The 20213-nt window shown below is 38.6% G+C and overlaps 1 protein-coding gene across 1 annotated transcript; it reads right to left on the bottom strand.

The window, feature by feature from the left end:
• Positions 1 to 5187: 5187 nt before the first annotated feature.
• On the bottom strand, positions 5188 to 19872 carry LOC132770168 (lipase member M-like). The gene is made up of 8 exons (XM_060767054.2): positions 19796 to 19872; positions 18620 to 18818; positions 16394 to 16503; positions 14078 to 14214; positions 12809 to 12955; positions 10329 to 10400; positions 8654 to 8719; positions 5188 to 5828 (listed from the first exon to the last, which is right to left on the bottom strand). Exons 2-8 carry the CDS (start codon positions 18793 to 18795, stop codon positions 5595 to 5597), a joined length of 942 nt encoding a protein of 313 aa, XP_060623037.2. The 5' UTR covers positions 18796 to 18818; positions 19796 to 19872; the 3' UTR covers positions 5188 to 5594.
• Positions 19873 to 20213: the final 341 nt, after the last annotated feature.

The raw sequence follows: 20213 nt of genomic DNA, 5'->3' as shown, positions 1-20213 counted from the left end.
TTCAGTATAGATGCTTCCAGAATTCAACCTGTGAGGTTGCTTGGGCTAATAGAATGCCCAACCATATTCATGAAGTGGCGAAACGGAGTTCAAAGCCTAACAGCCTCATCCGATGAGCAGCCGGAATTGCCACGTATTGTGGCAAACCCAGCAGTGGCCATCAGAGGGTGTGAGTAACCCGTCACCCCACGCCCCACATTGCCCAACTCACCTGTCACCTCATCCCATGGGGGGAAGCATCGCCCACCCAGCTTCCCCCATTGCTCTCACCACAGCAACATGTACTGATTTGAGTTTTCCTTCACTACAGAGCCCCACCGAAAGTAGCTGTGCAACATAGAATGGGAACCGGTGGGCTCCCTAGCAAAGGGAAGGCAACCAGCGCATGTCGTCAAATTTACCCCCATCTGATGAGATCAGAAGTCTTCCAACTCCCTCTTCCAAGCACTCTAACTGCCATGATCGTAGTGTTTCTCAGGCTGGATCTGCCCTGCCATATAATCCAAATTATCAAATCAGATAACCCAGATTATCTGCTTTGAACTTGATCATATGAGTCTAAACTGCCATATAATCCAGTTCAAAGCAGATAATCTGGATTTTATATGGCAGTGTAGAAGGAGCCTCAGGCCCCTTCCATACTACCCTTATATCCCAGTATCCAGACCCAGTTTATTTACTTAACCCAGATCATCTGGCAGTGAAGACTCATATAAACAAGTTTAAAGCAGATAATCTGGGATCAAATTCTGAGATATAGGGCACTAGTGCGGAAGAGGCCTCAGAGTCCAATGCTTCAGGAGTTTTGGATTTCTATTTGCTAGAGCTTCAGTTCTTTTGACCAATGATAAGGGATTCTGGGAGATAAAACCACAAACACCTGGAAGACAAGCTTGGAGTATACTACATACCACTCAGTTAAAATGTTCCCTGGTTCTTTCCTGAAGGTGCAGCCTACCTGTGGAATCCTCCTCAAGAGGTGCGGTCTGGACATTGCTGACCAGGAAGGCTGCCAGGACAAAAAGGGGCCAGACAGGTACCATTTTCATTCTCTTCATCTGCAGGGAATGCTCTTTATGACCTCAACAAAGAGACAGCAAACAATAAACGGGATGGGAGTAGGGCTGTATAGGGTTGTGATAGGTACTCAGGGGGAGGATGCTGGCCTATATTGTAGCCAGGGGACCCCAATGTCATAAAGCAGTATTCCTGACCTCAGCACCAACTGTGCTGGGTGATTGCAGACAGGTTGCCTCAGAATGAATTACAGCACCCAGGTCTCCTTAGCACACAACCATGACAGATTGAGTTGTGTCGAACTGCAGTAATCCCACAGTGACAGACTGAGTTGTGTCGAACTGTAGTAATCCCACAGTCTACATGCACCCAGAGTTTTTACAAGGTCTTTAGCAGTCTCTACCAGTGTGTTGGTGCATCAGAATTTTGCCAACCTCTGGTCTCAGAGAACCTTCTTAAACTTAATTTATCTGGTGGCAAAATATAGTTCAGCAGGAGAAGGTATGGCCTTCCTAGATCTCTTTATGCTGGAGATAGATCGCCTTTTAAAAAAACCACGCCTTCCTAATTTATTTTGAAATATCTCTATCCTCTGAAATTCTCCATTTCTTTTGCTTCAACTCCTGTCCCACCCAGCTCAAAATTGCCTGAATCCAACTATTCTAGTAACCTCATCAGAAAGCCCTAGTGAAGCTTCCCTCTTTGCCAGTTTCCACAAGGAAAGAAGGAGCAACAAGGTGAATCGCCATTAACAAGGTACTTACAAAGATTTGTAATGCTTTTTTATTTAAAAAAATTAAATTTCACCAAAAATCCATGGATAAGTCAAATTTAGTGTGCTAATAGCAGCAACTAACCATGTGCAATCCATGCTTCTAAATCAGTGTTTCTCAACCTGGGGTCCCCAGATGTGTTTGGCCTACAACTCCCAGAAATCCCAGCTAGTTTACCAGCTGTTAGGCTTTTTTGGGAGTTGTAGGCCAAAGACAGCTGGGGACCCCAGGTTGAGAACCACTGTTCTAAATGGTTCTAAAGCACTTACAAAACTAAAACTCTGGTAATGAAAACTAGGGGGCGCTGGTGATTTGCTTCTACAGTGTTTCTAAAGTTCTGGTGGTGAAAATTTCAGAGACTGAAGAGAGGGTGCCAGGGGACAGTTCCATCTTGTCTCCTGCATATGTCATCAGTTGGGGACCCCCCGCCCCAGCACCAACTGCTGCTCTGGGCCAGAGTGAAGAGAGAGGGGACCAGGAGACAGTTCCATCTTGTCTCATGCATATGTCATCAGTTAAGGACCCCCTCCCCCAGCACCAACTGCTGCTCTGGGCCAGAGTGAAGGGAGAGGGGGCCAGGGAACAGTTCCATCTTGTCTCATGCATATGTCATCAGTTGAGGACCCCTTCCTCAGTACCAACTGCTGCTCTGGGCTGGAGTGAAGAGAGAGGGGGCCAGAAGACAGCTCCACATTGTCTCCTGTACTATGCTAATAATATAATATTATATTATATTATATTATATTATATTATATTATATTATATATTGTATATACATATATTATGTAATACAATATAATACTAATACTAATAATATGATATTATAATTATATATTTTATATTACATGTAACATTACTAATAATATTACAATATAATGGTATAGTACAATATAGTAATATATAATACTGATATTGTACTATCCTAATAATGTATGTAGATATATCTTGAAAGCCGCTCTGAGTCCCCTTCGGGGTGAGAAGGGCGGCATATAAATGTTGTAAATAAATAATTAATAAATAAACTCTAACAAAACTTTCAAAATTTCATTATTATTTCATTATTGATTATTTTTATGACAGAACCAATTAGTAACTGCCATTTGTAATGAAATTTTGAAAATTTTGTTAGAGTTCTGAAATGTTGACCACCAGAACTTTAGCAACATTGTAGAAGCAAAGCACCAGCGCCTCCTAGTTTTCACCACCAGAACTTAGTTTTGTAAGTACTTTAGAATCATTTAGAACCATAGATTGCACATGCCTAGTAGCAAATATGTCCTACCACTATAGCAAGTTTCTTCAAGAAAGCTCAAAAATGATGGCAAGGGAAGCCCCTGTATTTTCCCCACTGACTGTGATGATTTTCTTAATTTGCATGCGCAATCACCATTAATGAGGTACGTATGAAGATTTGTAATTTTTTTAATTAAAAAAACTGAAAATTCACCAAAAATCCACGGATAAGTCAAATTTGGTGTGCTAATAGTGACAAATGTGTGCTACCGCTATAGATTTGTAAGTTTTGTTAGAGTTTTGAAATTTTTACTCCCCAGATTCAGAAGGAACTTTAGAAATAAGTTTAGGACCATTTTTAATGAATTGCACATACCTAATGGATACCTCAAGAGAAGCCTACTATGAACTAACCTTTCATGGCAAGGTTTGTTCTGAGGAGCAGTTTCCAGTGCCTTCTTTTGAGGTCAAGGGGGCATGCTTTGCCAAAGCATACTTGATGAGATTTTTTTTTGGCAAACTCTGGTTTCCCATGGACCTAATCCAATACCCAGGCTGCTTCTACACAGCCACATAATCTAGATCAGAATGTAAATTAATGAAATCCACTTCCACCTTGGAGAGTCTTCACACATACCCTGGAAACCATGAAAAAGCTCCTCCTGTATCCACAAAGCTTTCATCATGCCAAATCGATCCAATAGAATGATTTTTAACCATTAGGAAAAATGCACTGATTTTCAGTAGCACAATGCATATGAATTAGCAATGGAGCTCATCTTCCAACTCATAAACAAAAAGCAATTTTTTTTCTCAGGGAAAGTAGAGAAAGGTTTGTTTACATTCCTGAGAGCACCTTATCTGGTTCCTTTATAATAATAATAGTTATGATTATGATTATGATTATTATTATTTATACTCCGCCACCATCTCCCCAACGCGGACTTGGGGCAGCTTACATGAGCCCAACAACACATTACAACAAAATAAATAAAACCAAGGCATGAAACAACAACACAATAAAATACATAAAACATGAGAATACAGTAAACAATATACAATACAGTAAAAGTCATTCACAATCCCAGTGACAATAAGCAGGCCACATGTACAGAATAAAATATTAAAAACTCAGGGTGAGATAGGAATGGAGCAGATTATTTGTAAGGGGGAGCACATAAAAACGGGGTCGTAGAAACAGGCCTTCATACAAGCATGGGAAGTGTACTGTAGGAATAAACATTGAGGAGGAGCAGCAATGTCTAGATGTGTGGTTACTCTCTGAAGGCACAGCGGAAGAGCCAGGTTTTGAGGTCCTTCTTAAAGGTTTCTAAGTAGGGGGCTTGCCTAATCTCAACGGGCAATGAGTTCCAAAGTTAGAGGGCCACCGCAGAGAAGGCTCTCTCCCTTGTTACCACAAGGCAAGCCTGTGAAAGTGGCAGGGATAAAAGGAGAGCCTCCCCGAAGATCGAAGAGATCGGGCCGGTTCATGGAAGGAGATATGGTCCTTCCTCATCTGCATTTTCCAGCAGTGGTGCTGCTAACACCAGTGCTGTACATATTCCTTCCATACACTGGTCAGCTGCAGAACATTTTATCACTATTTTTGGACATTCTCCTGACTTAGTAACATGCGTTTTTACATGTGGATGCATGTTGTAGCGCACATTAGTGGTGCTGCTAACACCAGTGCTGTACATATTCCTTCCATACACTGGTCAGCTGCAGAACATTTTATCACTATTTTTGGACATTCTCCTGACTTAGTAACATGCGTTTTTACATGTGGATGCATGTTGTAGCGCACATTAGGGGCATGAGTTTTCTAGCCACCCCCCACCACCTCCCCACTATAATCCACATTATTCTGGATTTTACAGCATGTGTAGATGGAGTCTCATATCACTATGCCACATTGGCTCTTTGATTAGTAGGTTCCTCTTTTCTTTCATTGTGTCTTTTCCCTGTGCCAACATCCCAAACCTCTTCATCTCTGAAAACTGAATCTTTCACCATCAGAGATAATCATGGTGGTGCACTACAGCATTCTGGAGGACACATGTTGAAATTATGCTAATGAATAATAAAGAGCACATGAAAGCACAAAACAACAACTAACATTTTTGAAAAAAATGTATTAAGAAGTCTAATATTTATTCCATAATGTCTATATTTCCACAAAGGATTAAAATGAAACACATTCATAGGATCATAGGACTACAATTTTAATCTTACAGAAGTGATGAGAACAAAATGTAGGTTAAGTATCCTTTTTCCAAAATAAGGGAGCAGAAATGTTTTCAGATTTTGGAATACCTGCATTTGCACATACATACATCATGAGATATCTTGGAAATGAAATCCATGTCTAAACATGAAGTTGACTTTTTTTCATATACACCTTATACACTGAGCCTGAATATTTGTAATAGTTTTGTGCATGAAACAAAGTCTGTGTACATTGAACCATCAGAAAGCAAAGGTGTCACTATTTCAGACACCTCCATGAAAAATTTTGGAATTCCAGATAAGGGATACTCAACCGAAAGAGCTTTTAAGGCCAGATTGGTTTCATGAGTACTTTTCCATAAGGTAAAGCATTTCCCTGTACATGCGCTGATGAGCATCAATGCCCCAAATGAAATCCCAATGGGTCCAGTCAGGCAACTCCTTAAAATAAATCAAATTATTGATGTGGAACAGTAGCTCTACAGTTTCCTTTGGTTGGCAAATCCAGTCATGTCCTCCACTCCACAAAGCAATTGGCACAACAACATCTTCTATCCTGTAAAAAGGTGGAGTAGTCTGGGAAAAGGCAAATATAATGAGTAAAGGAAATACCATGTAGATTTCAGCTCATTCAAAACTCAGGAAAGAATAAATCTATACAGATATGAAACAATGAAGAGAGAAAGACGAAGAGAAAGGGAGGAGGGGAGGAAAAGTAGGGCTCATAGATGAAATACAACAGGTGATAAGGTTTCTAAATGTTCTAGATTCAGTCACTCGATTTTTCTGGGGAGAGCTGCTTTCAAAGTCTGTAAAGCATTCCTAACAACATTCTAAAAAATCACAACTTAAATATTATATAAACAAGCACACATAAGTGAACACAATTGTTTTAAAGAGATCTTTAGAAAAAGAAGCACTAACTTCTCACAACTGCAACACCAGCTCCATTTATCATTAAGCTCTGTGTGACATCAGCTATTCTTAGGCTTCAATGCAGTACATAGAAGAAGACTTCACTGAACACAACAGGCTTAATTCAGAGTACATACTACAGGATTGAATTGTCAGATGCACTGCATTAAGGACCTTCCAGCCTCATAATCCAGGACAAAGAAGTGGGGGCAGTAAATGGTCTCTCCTGCCATCTGGCACTTTTGTTGTACTAGATTTTAGAAATCCACAAGATGGAGGGATGGGGGACAATTCGGTGGAAGTTTTGTTTTTAATTTACTCTCCAGGATGCGCTGGACTTCATATGAGCGCATGTGGATAATCTAAATCTGCACACAAGCAGATTTCTTATTATCTCTCCTCACTTTCCTGTTAATTCAAGCTCTCTTTAATTTCACAAAGATTAGAAGAAGGAACGGTTGCAGAGAGTTCTCATGGGAAGTGCTTTCCAATTGTGCTTCCATTTAGCCACCATGTGTCTGTGGTTACATTTGTTTACAGGCCTAATCAGTTGTTTGGGGATTTTAAAATGTGGGCATGCGCTGGAGCGGTCCACAGCAGCATATAGGAATGAAGCCATGTGTTTTCCTTGAGAGCATGGATATACAGTGATGTGAATATGCACATTTTTTGGCCAAAATTGGGTTTTAAGTGCACATTTTAATATGTGTTTTTGGGTGCTTAATGTGATCTAGCACATATTTTCAGCAAACAGCATTTAGCCACACACACCCCTTTTATCCTGGTTCCTTCAACATTTTACGGTCTGTGGGGAAGGGGCCTTATTCTGCTTTTGTAGGGACTGCCCTGTTTATCATCTGTCATCCATTGTTCAACTGCTTTTGCCCTCTGTGTCTCTCTTCTTCTTTCGACTCTTCCCCCTTGACTTCAGCTGACTTTGATCGCTGAAAACTAAATTCCAAGTTCAAGAGTAGTTTTTTAACTCAGCAGAAGAGGAGGATTTTAACTTTCCCTGTATACTAAGACAGAAGAAACAGCCGCTCCTAGCTTATGTATTCTTCCTCATTAATAACTGTTTATTAGGCCTGGGTAACAACGGAAAAATTTGTTTCTAAAATCGATTCGTTTTTTGGGGTTTTTTGCGTTTCGTTATTTAAAATAATTACAAAATTTTCCTTTTAAAAAGTTCGATATTTACGAAATTTCATAAATTTGAAAAAAATTACAAAACATTAACGAATCGATTTCCGAAACAATAACGAATCGATTTGTTAATGGCGGACGCGACCGCGAAATACGCTAAAAAACCTCCAAAAACTTCTGAAGCTTCCCTCTCCCTCTGTTGTTGAGTGCTGGTGTGATATTATAATTTTTTTCACTAATTAAACAAAAAACAACCATAAAACTTGCCCCAGACATGCGGAAATAATAACGAAACGACCTCAAAACAATAACGAAACGAATACAATAACGAAATACGAAGCATTTACAAAACTATTTAAAAATTCGTTTTTTAAAAAAATTTCTCCAGAATGGTTCATTATCATTTTGTAATTAAAAAAATTAACGAATTATTAACAAATTACGAATTAACGAAACGAAACCGCCCAGCCCTACTGTTTATATCTTAACCACACTCTAATTGGCCACATATTTTCTAGTTTTCAACTGTGAAATGTTGGAGGATATGTTGTCACCTTTGCATCAGTCTATACATGTTTTATAGATTTTAAATAAGATTAGTACTCCCCACTCAAACCATCTTGATATGCTTACTACTACTACTACTACTAATAATAATAATAATAATAATGCTTTATTTATATCCCGCCTCCTTTCCCTTCAGGGATTCAGGGCGGCTTACAACAAGAAAAAAGTACATAATATCAATCACACTTACAATCCAAAAGGTAAAATCAAGGAAAACTGATCAAAAGGACAAATCCCAATATATAGAGAAAATAATCCCAATAAAACATATTAATTATAGCTCATAACATCACCCATACAAGTATAAAACATTACCACAATTAAAACATATAGTACCACTAAAGCATCCTAGAAATGCTTACTGCAGTTCTCCTGGAAGAGAAAGATTAAGGAAGAGAGCAAGCAGCAGACAGTTGATTGTATAATTAATGTTCTGTAATTTCACATATTCCTATTTTTTTCTCATTAGTTTCCCTGTGAAATATACTTAGATATCATTGTTCCATATTTTCAGAAATACCTGCAATTTTTGATAAAAGTCAAGAAAATCAGTAAAATCTTAATTTGACCTTCATGCAATTTTATGATTTGTTGTTGTCTATATTGTGTATTCTATAGTTTTATGCCATAATATAAGACATCTCGGAAATGAAGTTTGGATTGGATAATCCAAGTGTTTACTGCTGAAGGTTTGCAAAAGCACAGGACATACTTTAGGATCCATGCATATAATATTCATCCTTTTCCAAGCTACATACAGACCCAACACATCTTACCTGGTTGTATATTTCAATGTTCTTTGAGCCATAGTCAAAGTATCTGAATTTCCCTGTTTTCCTTAACTGTAAAATGAAAGAGAACAGAAAAGATAGAAAAATAAGTGTTAGCCTTGCAGGAGAAGGTTTAAATATATCCCATACTAACTTTCAATGAGAATACAGACAAGAATATAGAAGTTGCCACAACCCAGAGTAGGTAACTCTGTGGCCCATTTACACTGCCATATATAATCCAGATTATCTGCTTTGAATTGGATTATATGACAACGTAGACTCAGATAATCCAGTTCAAAGCAGATAATATGGATTATCTGTGTTGATAGTCTTGATTATATGGCAGTGTAGAGGGGGTCTATGTCACCATTCTAGTGGGAGCGCCTTCTTCATTCACTGTTGACCTATCAAATTCACATTACTTTACACAGTGCTCACAGATCTTGCTGAATGTTACTGACTTCAGAGCATATAATAGGCAAACTTCATTATTTTATTAAGAATTAAGATATGTCTATGAGACTTTGGTCATTGTAGACATGGATATGAAACTCTAGCGTAGTAGGTATGCATATTTGTCATTCTCATTCTCTATATAATTTGACATTTGACCAATTATCCTTAATTTAGGTTTTTGTTTTGAATAGATAGTACCAACTGCCCTTTTAAGTTGTTGACCTACCTCATAGCAGATGAATACTTTTTCTTTGAATTCTCAGAGAACACTATCAAAAGCTTTCTTGGCATCTAAAAATAATAACACAACTTCTTTGTTGAACAGAATTCATTCCTAACTGTTGAACAGAATTCAGTTACTATTTTGCTTATGGTGGCAATTTACCATGAATGCAGAGCTCAATGAATTAATTTTTTTGGTTAACTTTTAACAGACTAGTTGTATTTGTGTGGTAAAAGCTTCCGGTAACTGTTTCACTAATTCAGAGCACTAATATGCAACAGCTTGAATTTAAAATATAAAAATGAGAATAAATATACCCAGTGATTTGGGATTTAATAGACAAAGACCTGTTTAAATTTTTGCCAGCCAGAAGAAAGAGAACCAAGCGAACCAATTCCTCCCTTGGGAAGGAGTTCCACAAGTTAATGCCAGACCCAAGAAGGCCTTCTAATATTCCCGTCCCTAAGGATTTCATAGTGAGATGTGGTCTTTCAGAGCAACTTGAGCCCAAGTCATACAGAGTTTTATAAGTCACATTGTGACTGGGAACAGATCTGTGCCCAGAGAAGTTGTTGTCACAGAAGAGTTATATTGTATGTTGTTTCAGTGTTTGCTATTCCAGACATCTTTTCACTTTTTTTTGTCGTGTCAGGAGCGACTTGAGAAACCAAGTTGCTTCTGGTGTGAGAGAATTGGCCGTCTACAAGGACATTGCCCAGGGGATGCCAGGATGATTTGATGTTTTATCATCCTTGTGGGAGGCTTCTCTCATGTCCCCGCATGAGGAGCTGGAGCTGATAGAGGGAGCTCATCCGCCTCTCCCCGGATTCGAACCTGCGACCTGTCGGTCTTCAGTCCTGCCGGCACAGGGGTTTAACCCACTGTGCCACCGGGGGCTCTATCTTTTCACTGAAAATTCGGATATTATATATATTATATTATATTGTATTGTATTATATTGTATTTAACCTTCAAACAGTTCCATTTGGGTTACTCTACCTGGCTCCAATGGATTCCAGTTTTCACAGAGGTATAATCTGGGAACATGGATACATACACATCTGATCGGCTCTGTAAAGAAAAAAAATGTCTAGAAAACATTTTTCACTTCAACAGAAATTTTTGAACAAGGAAAGGAAAGAAGTTGTGGCACATATTCTTGGAAGCTATTTTTCTTGTTCAGCTTCTTGAGAAGCCAAAAGTAGACATGAGAAACTGTACAAGGGAGCAAATGCAAAAGGGAGTCTAGCAACATCTTGAAGATTAGCTGAGTTCTTTTACCACAAGCTTTCCTGAAATTCAATTTCCTTCATTGGATGTATGTCACAGGGCTACATGGTTATTAGCCTTCTCATAAACCTTTAAAGGTTGTGCAAGATTATTCAGATCTGTCATTTATTAATTTATTTATTTCAAATATTTGTACCCTGCCCTTCTCTATCCCCGAAGGGGGGGACTCAGGGCTGCTTAACAGTATGAAAATCCCGAGTCTTTTTGAGAACAGTGGTCAAAGTATTGATCTAAATGGACTCTTTGGATCACATCGAGGTCCTCAAACTGAGACACTGAGAGGACATCCGTGGGGCAGTGGGGCAAATCTGGCAGGCAGCAAGGGAAAACCGCTGCCTCCTGTGTTCTCTGGGCTTCCTCCTAGTACACTGCCAGGATGGAGCTCTGTTGGAAGTGTCATGTAAGGCTCCATCCTGGAAGCATCCTAGAAAGGAGCTGGAGCATATTTACTTGAATGTAATATATATCTTTTTTGGGCAAATGACATTGAGAAAATTAGGATACACATTAGATTAGATGGCACATTAGATTCAATTGCAAACTCCAAAAACACCACTGATAACACTCTAGTGCCCCCCTTGCAAATACTGCCCTCCCCCTGGTAGGTATATTTTATTCAGCTTACAGATGCTACTCTATGGAAAAGTGGAAGTTATGTAGTGGTGCTCATTAATTTTGCCCAGAATTTGAGGACTGGTTCTCTGTAAGACTATTTTAGACCCAACTTCAATATTTTCCCTGAATGTCTCATAGATATTGTTATTTAATGTTTTACTTTGAACATTGGTGGTAGAGTGTCTGCCTGTTGTTCCCTAGCTGGAGTGATCAAGGTTTACTTAGTGTGCATGTTTTAGGTCATATCAAAATAGAAACATTGCAAGGGTGAATGACATAGGTGAATGACAAACAAGTAATGACAAACAAGTAATGAAAGGAAATTACTTTTGTAACTAAAATAATGGATAAAAACTAAGAAATAAAGTAAACCATGTAAAGCTATCTCCCCCATCTACTAAATGATAGGCAGACACCAGGCCCGTAGCCAGGATTTCAATTCGGGGGGGGGGGGGCTGAATTTGTGTCCGAGTGAAAGAGGGTCTACCCTAGCAAACCTTTTGTATCATTACCCCAATACCCCCATGCATATGGGATATATCGAGTAGGGTGATCAGATCATGATATGAATAAACATAACAGTTTAAATAATGCACCAGTAAGGCCTTTTTGTGAACCACAATGAGAATTTCGGGGGGGGGGCTGAAGCCCCCCAACCCCCCCCCCCCCCCCCCCCTCCGGCTACATGCCTGGCAGACACTCAAATGGGACTAATAATTTCTTATACAGAACTGTGCTTATAAGACACATTATTAAACTCAGGGCAAAATTGGTGAATTGTAAGGAGTGTACTTTTTGCTACTGCACATTGCCTTCACCAGCAATTTTTTTATTTTATTTTTTTGGTTTCAAGATTTTGAAAATTGAGGTGGGCTTTAGATTCGATATGGCATTTGATTTGCACAAATATGGTAATATCTGGTGACATCCATAAGAGCAAGTTCTCTAGATACCGATTGTATTCCTATTTACTTGTCCACTTGGCAAAACATTTTCCTAACTCAGGTGATGTCTTGGGATATATTCATCACTTTCCAATGGGGAATCCATGGCAAGAGGAACTCCATGACAAAAGATTATTGACTCATTTAAGAAGGCCAATAGGCCAACACACCTGATCTGATACTTTCAGTCATTTTGTAAAATTTCAGAGCCACCTGATTTGAGCAATAGATATTCAGCTGAATGAAAATTTGCCTTCTTTGAACTTCAAAGATTGACTTATAAAATCTTATTGATTGATTGATTTACTATATTTATATACCATCCCTCTCAGCCCGCAGGCAACTTGGGGTGGTTTACAATTGGAGTGGTTTACAAGACCATAAAATACAATTTCAATACAATAAAATAATCAGATAATAAAACCACAACAAAATCAATAAAAACATGAGCATTAGGGACTCCTATTCAAAACATTGTCCATTGCATCTGGATCTAGGAACATCCCAAAAGGGGTCGCCCCCCCCCCCCCAGGAACTTAAACATCTTCACATTTTAAAATAGATTTTGAGCTTTCTGTTCATACAAAACTGAGCTTTACACATAAGCTATTTTTTCAAATACATAAATACCTCATTTAGATTTTTCAGGTTGAAACCACTGACAAGTGAAAGAGCTTTTTTGCAGATTCCATCTACGAATTGCCTGCTGCACTCTCGAGCCAGAAATTCTCTTATCTGTGGTCCCAGAAGGCAAAATTCTTTTGTGCCAAAGATAACCTGTAAAATCCACAGATTCGTTACACTTTGAACTTTGCAAATGAACTAATGGAGCAATAGTTAAACCCAAATTTATTTAAGATTATAAAAATTAATGTCTACTAGCCATCCCTTGCCACGCATTGCTGTGGCCCAGTCTCTGTGTATGTGTTTTGTATGTATATATGTGTGTGTATATCTGTGGTTTTGCGCATACATTGTAAGTAATTCTTTTTTACTTTTTAAGTCCCTTTAGCTGTGTTTTCCAGTGTTTTTATGAATGACGGTCACTCGTTGGCCTGTTAGGTGTCTTGTGTCCAAATTGGGTGTCAATTCGTCCGTTGGTTTTTGAGTTATGTTAATCCCACAAATGAACATTACATTTTTATTTATATAGATATAGTTCAAATTAGAGATCAGACTGAAGTAGAGCCCACATAAATTTACCCTAGTGTTTTGAGAGTTACAAATGATCATGTTTGAGTCTGGAGTGGAAGCATCATTCTTTACAATTCCATCACTGTTACAAGTTTTATTTCCAAGTTTTGTACAGAACTCCTCATGTTAAAGGTAGGCAGAGTAGTTCCTGGTTGGTATCCGTTTCTCATCTCTTTACTAAGAATTCCCTCTGAACCATGCCTGCATTATTATTTTTTTAAAGAAACCCTCTTCATCCAAAATGTATTTAAATTATTTAATGTGAAATTTTAATGTGACTTCTCACAAAATGCTGATCTTTAAATGTATTAATAGGCAATGAAAGAAATGAGAAAAGCTTGGTTCTACAACCTCCACTATATAATGAGCTCTCCTCTGCAAATAATCTGTTTCTGTTTTATCTCGCCTGAGTTTTTAATCTGCTTTTAATCAGCCTTTCTTTTATCCATTACATGTAGCTTGCCCATTGTCATTGTGATTGTGCTTATTCTAATTTTATATTGCTATGTTTTCATATGTTTTATGTAATTACTTTATTATTGTTTATTATTAGCATTTTTGGTTTTATTATGTCGTTTGGGCTTGGCCTCATGTAAGCCGCACCAAGTCCCCATTGGGGAGATGGTGGCGGGGTAGAAATAAAGATTATTATTATTATTATTATTATTATTATTATTATTATTATTATTCTGATGAAAAACATACCTTTAATGTTGCCTCTGGCAAAAGTAGAAGTTGTACAACTGGACTTACAGAGTAATAGAATGTATAAACAGGTCCCAAAGCAAAAAATATCTTTATTTTTTCAGCCAGTTGCGGAAGTATAGAAAATCCAATAAAAGCTGGGAAGATAGAATAAACACTATTTAGCGTGCATTAAAAATAGACACTAGGGCACAGTGCTTACAGATAAAAACTTGCTAAATGAAGGTTGAAATTAAATGTCCTCTTGCATGTCATAAACTCCACTAAACTGATTTAGATGTGCATAAGATCAGAACCAACATGGTTTGAATGTTGGCTTTGGGCAAGTTACACTCTTAGTCACAGATAAACGCAAGAGCAAACTCCCTCTCAACACATCTTGCCAAGAAAATCTCTGAAATAACTCAAAGACATACAACAATAACAACAAAATAATTGTGTAGAAGTTTCATTCCAGACTTTAATCTTAAAACGTAGGAAAAAATTTAATATTATTTTGTATTCAGTTTGTATAGACATATAGTGTTATGTTGGACCCAGAGTTGTGTTGTATTTAACAGATTTCAGGAAGCCAGGCTCATCCCTGGAAACTCCCGGAGTGATTTTGGGCAAGTCACACTTTCTCAGAGGAACACAGTAGCAAATCCTTTCTGAATAAATCCCCATTAGAAACTGGAAATAATAATAGATGTAGGCAATAGAAGTTGGAAGTGTAAGACACTTGAAGGGTCATATTACCATATGTGGTGGTCATGCAAAAAAGTAAATAGCTATTGAAAAAAGATACATAAAGAATGTCAAATAATATTAAGAACAGAATGGTTAATGAAACCTGATTGATTCTGACCTATTTGCTGATAGTAACAAAGAAAATAGTTTATGCAAAAGCTTGGAAATTGAACATTACACCGGCCAAGGAACTTTGAATAGATAAGATAATAGAGATAAAGGACATAGACAGACTTACATTTTTGTTAAAGAAAAATACAGGCAAAAGTATGAAAACGATGGATTGGTCAACTTTTGAAGAATATATGAAGATGCGACATCAAATATAGGATAAGAAGGGAAAGAAAATGGAAAACTAAGATTGGATGAATATTAGGAAAGAAAATCCTGATAGAATAAGAAAACCAATAGATGGGAAAGTAAGGAAGAAGAACGAAAGCCACCAAAACTGTTATATTCTCTTTTTTTCTCTCTCTTCTTTCTCACCCTTCTCTTTCAATTTCCTACTTTTTTCTGAATATAATGTTCTCCCACTTTCAATGCAAACTTTCTTAATTTCATTTTTATTCATTTAAAAAAATCTTTCTTATTATATATATAATAAAATTATTTTTTAAAAAAGAAGTTGGAAATAACTTGCACTCACACAGAACCAGCAAAGCTATTGGCTGAAACCACCACTGATTTTTCATGGTGTCACTAATTTGTTCTCTTGAATACTATTATTGTTGTTGTTTCAGCAGGAATCCCATGATCTGTTACATCACTTATGGCAAATCAAACTCTCTATCATGTGTTAAATAATTATAATTATTATAATTATAATTATAATTATAATTATTATTATTATTATTATTATTATTATTTCAGTGGGGATCCCATGATCTATTATGCTACTTCTGGCAAGGCAAATCCCACAATCTGTTAACAGGGGGTGAGCTGCAGACAAACTGCAGGTGGGAGGACCATCACATGCCAAAAACCATACCTCTGACACACAATTTCCAATCCATTTTACAATCCAGATTGTTTTTCTATGAGTACTTATAAGCTACCTACAAAGGGGACTTTGTGCCATGTGATGGGACCTGTAACCAAAGGATATCATACATGAGGTAGTAGACCGTGTAATAAGTTCATATATCAAATTGTCAACCTTGCCCATGGCAGTCACCAGTTACAAATTACTTGAAAAGTTGTGGGGGGAGTGACAATGACAAGTAAAACAGAAGTAAAGCCTTATTAAAGTATTTAGAGATAAGCCCATAGGACTTAAATTAAATTCAGTGGCGTCAGTCTTACTGGGTGGCTCCCCGCTTTACTTAGTGATTCCTGATAGGTGTGTCCAAGTACATTCCTCAGTAAAGAGTTTAGGCCTTAAGGTGAAAGTGTTTATTTTCTTCCAACAGCCACCAGTTATTACAGGACTGGATCATCCCATGACATCTTGATTTGGAGGATCCCAAGTACCTGATAACCTCACCACCATTCCCATGACACACATATCATTTCTACTATCCTTGAAACGAAAGAAAGTGCTAGGCATGAGCTTTCTGGGCAGAAAGCAAGGTTTCATTTTTAACATACCTATTGTAGACCCCTGTTCATGGCCTGCATAATAAATCTTCTCCTGCCCAGTTTTCTCCAGAATAAAGTTCACTATGGCAGAAAGGTCATAGGTGCCCATTTCATGAAAACTGCAAGTCAAAAGATACCGTAAATTACCAACTTCATGTGCAATGACTCTCTTGCTAGAAAGCAGTACTGCAATGCTAAGGAAGATTGATATATATTCTTTTAATTTTGTTCTCTGGGCAAGAATGAGTAATAGCAACATTACACAAGAATGTTCTTCAAACCTGTGACATTTAGGTTGACTATTTGCAGTTCATAGTTTATTATTCCAAAAATCCACGTGGGGGAGAGTTTGAGAAAAACATTTTTCTATGTAAAACGTTTTCTGAACAACAGACGATGTTTTCTGTGCTCACAAACTAAAAATGAGCCTTCATTATATACATTTCGCCCAAAATGAGAAAAGGAAGAGCTGTTTCTCGGGACAGTAGTTTCAAGCTAGGGTAAATTTATTTATTTATTTATTTATTTCAAGTACTTTTACCCCACCCTTCTCAGCCCCTGAGGGAGGACTCAGGGCGGCTTACAAAAAAGGCACAATTCGATGCCTATACATATTACACATAATATACAAAACCATAGTTAAAAGCAATTATCATAGTTAAAACAGTCAAACAACCAATACATAACACATCATATAAAACTATTCTCGTGCTCAGCATTTTGTCTTTCAGAGTTCCATCGTTCTAATCCATTAATCATTTCCTAATCATCGTTAAAGTTCATTCTTTATCTGCCCGATTGTTCGAATGCCTGGTCCCAAATCCATGTTTTCAGTTTTTTCCTAAAGGAAAGGAGCGATGTTACAGACCTGATTTCCCCAGGGAGTGAATTCCACAGGCGGGGGGCCACCACCGAGAAGGCCCTGCTCCTCGTCCCCGCCAACCTCACTTGTGATAGAGGCAGGGTCGAGAGCAGGGCCTCCCCAGAAGATCTTAGACTCCGTGGTGGGACGTATAGGGAGATCCATTCAGACAGATACACTGGGCCGTAACTGTATAGGGTTTTGTAGGTCAAAACCAGCACTTTGAATTGTGCTCAGAACTGGAGCAGCAGCCAGTGGAGCTGACACAACAGGGGGTTGTATGCTCCCTGTATGACGCCCCGTGAGCAATCTGGCTACCTCCCGCTGGACTAATTGGAGTTTCTGAGCAGTCTTCAAAGGCAACCCCACATAGAGTGCGTTGCAGTAATCTAATCGGGATGTAACAAGAGTGTGGACCACCGTGGCCAGATCCGACTTCCCAAGGTACGGGCGCAGCTGGCGCACAAGTTTTAATTGTGCAAAAGCTCTCCCGGCCACTGCTGAGACCTGGGCTTCCAGGCTCAGCGATAAATCCAGGATCACTCGCAAGTTGCAAACCTGCGTCTTCAGGGGGAGTGTAACCCCATCTAACACAGGCTGTAACCCTAAAACAGATTTACATCATAATCTTACACATTGACAGCCCACTGCATCCAAATGGATATAATAAGATTTGGGTCTTGTACCATAGGTGTAAATCAGGTTTACTGAGAGTAAGGAACAGTTCATGGTGTCAACAGAAATCCAGGTACTCAAATGTTGCTGGAATGCAAAATTTCAGCAAGACCTAAGGCCACATTTCAATTGAAGTATGGTTGTGAAACTTGGAGTCCTCACCATCGAGGAAAACTTGCTTAGCATTGCAGTCAAAATTACTTGTTATTTTGATTTTGCTGAGTCTTGTTGAATTTACTTCTAAGTAATAATGTAGAACACCGAGCTTTCTATAGAACTGCAACTGAATGAAATGCAGCTGAATTTGAACCTTAGAACTGATATTTGGAGAAACTTTCATACTGAAATGAAATAGTTAAGGAAATTGATTGAAACCCCCCCCTCCCCCTCCCCAACAGGATGCCCTCTGGATATGTTTATATTACAATCTTGGTCCTCTGTTTTCAGGAGGCCCAATACAAATATGATGGGAGCTATTAGGTTTGTAGTCATATGCTTGTGGTCACTTTTTTAAAAGCACACAATCATATAATAGGAATATAGTTGCTTTCCTACAAGAATTGCACCAATCTTCATGCCAGCTACCAAATATATTTCAATGTAAGCAAGATTGGTAAAGAAAAAACACCAAACTAAAAGAAAGTCCCCTTTCTGCTCTGCATTTTTTTAAAAACTGATTACAAATAAAACAAATTTACCTGAAATCCCAAAATTCTTCTTGGTCAATTGTAAGATTTTTGTGTCTTCTAGACCAGAAATTCCCTCTACTGTTTCCAATCCACACATCATATCCGGCATCTGCTAGTATGAAGCCTAGGCTCTGGTGGGGCAAATTTGCTACCCATACACTGCCTTCCAGAATCAAGCCATGCATTAGCAATATGGCTGCTTTTGATCCTGAAAGATGAATGCATACTGTTAATATAGGCAAAACATTGAACAGTAACTAGGTTTGTTGTCGGTTTTTTCAGGCTATGTGGCCATGTTCTAGAGGCATTCTCTCCTGATGTTTTGCCTGCATCTATGGCAAGCATCTTCAGAGGTACTACATAGATGCAGGCGAAACGTCAAGAGAGAATGCCTCTAGAACATGGCCACATAGCCCGAAGAAACCTACAACAACCCAGTGATTCTGGCCATGAAAGCCTTCGGCAATACATAGTAACTAGAGTGTTGGGTTTCAAAAGCTCTCTTCACCTGCTGAGTTTTGGTAGCTGTCATTCATTGTGTAAAAGGGACTGTGGTTGAGTAAAGGAAAGTGGAGCCCAATGCTAGTCCCAAGTCTAAAGTGAAGCTCTAAAGAGGTACCGTTCATCCTTAGCCCTACTCCTACACCCTGGGATAGGAGAGAACATGTTTGCCGCTCCTGTCTTTGCCGGCCTTTTAGATATTGAAAGAGTGCAATCATATAATTATTAGGGCTGTGTCCTTATTTGTTTGGACTGAAACTGATTTGGAAAATTTGGTGATTCAGTGGCTAAGTCCCCAAAAACAGGACTGGGGGGGGGGGAGAAAGCTGGCCAAAACAAATCAAGAGGAACTGGATCTTTTGCCTACTGGAGCTGATGGGATTAACTGCACTTTACCTGAGTCAGAGGGCTCCTTCTCGTTTCCCCCCCCCCCAGCAGTATACCTTGTTTCTTCAGGAAGACTTCCCTAGGCCCCTCCTCCAGAAAGGGCCCTGCTGGGAACTCAGTTTCCCAGCAGCACTTGTGTGGGGTGGGCATTGAAAAACCTCTACACTCCTCCCAGGGCATGATGGGAGTTGACATTTTTCTCTCGGTTTCTCGGCCAATTAATTGGGGCCAAATAGGGTGGGTATTACCCCCCACCCCCAGAGGGACACTTACTTGGATCTATTTTTTTTTATTTACCTCCTGGTATTCTGTTCACACTCAGATAGTAACCATCTTCTGTAAGGACGTTGTATTCTTCAGAAGGGTATCCCCAATGCAAGATTTTCTCACTCTGGAAGAATGTCAGATAAAGATTAGATTCACCTTTGTTTGGAATTTTAAAGCAGCAACTGAAAGCTAACTTATAAGCTGTTGGAAGAGGCAAAATGAACGTTCAAAAAGCCACAAATTGTATGCAGATCTGTATTCCTCAGATCTGCATAAAATCTTACAATGCTGACGTCTAGCTATAAACACAAATAAAATTTAAGTATAAAGGCACATTTTAAAAGAACAGCTGAATTGCAAACCAAATTAAATGCCAAAAATGCCTATTTAAAAAAAAAATGATTTGCGGGCAGATTGAGAGTCAGCCAGGAGCTGGCATCCTAGCCTG

Source organism: Anolis sagrei, chromosome 3, assembly GCF_037176765.1.
Source record: "Anolis sagrei isolate rAnoSag1 chromosome 3, rAnoSag1.mat, whole genome shotgun sequence".
Taxonomy (NCBI): Eukaryota; Metazoa; Chordata; class Lepidosauria; order Squamata; family Dactyloidae; genus Anolis; species Anolis sagrei.
Note: the sequence above shows the minus strand (reverse complement) of the source record. Positions and strands in the feature narration are given on the sequence as shown.

Coding starts and splice junctions, on each gene's coding strand:
- LOC132770168 (XM_060767054.2), bottom strand. CDS start 18,795: ATGCATGGCTTGATTCTGGAAGGCAGTGTATGGGTAGCAAATTTGCCC. Junction 10,401..12,808: donor ACCTGAAAAATCTAAATGAG/GTATTTATGTAT, acceptor TTTTCTTTACAG/AGCCGATCAGATGTGTATGT. Junction 5,829..8,653: donor ACATTGAAATATACAACCAG/GTAAGATGTGTT, acceptor GCCTTTTCCCAG/ACTACTCCACCTTTTTACAG.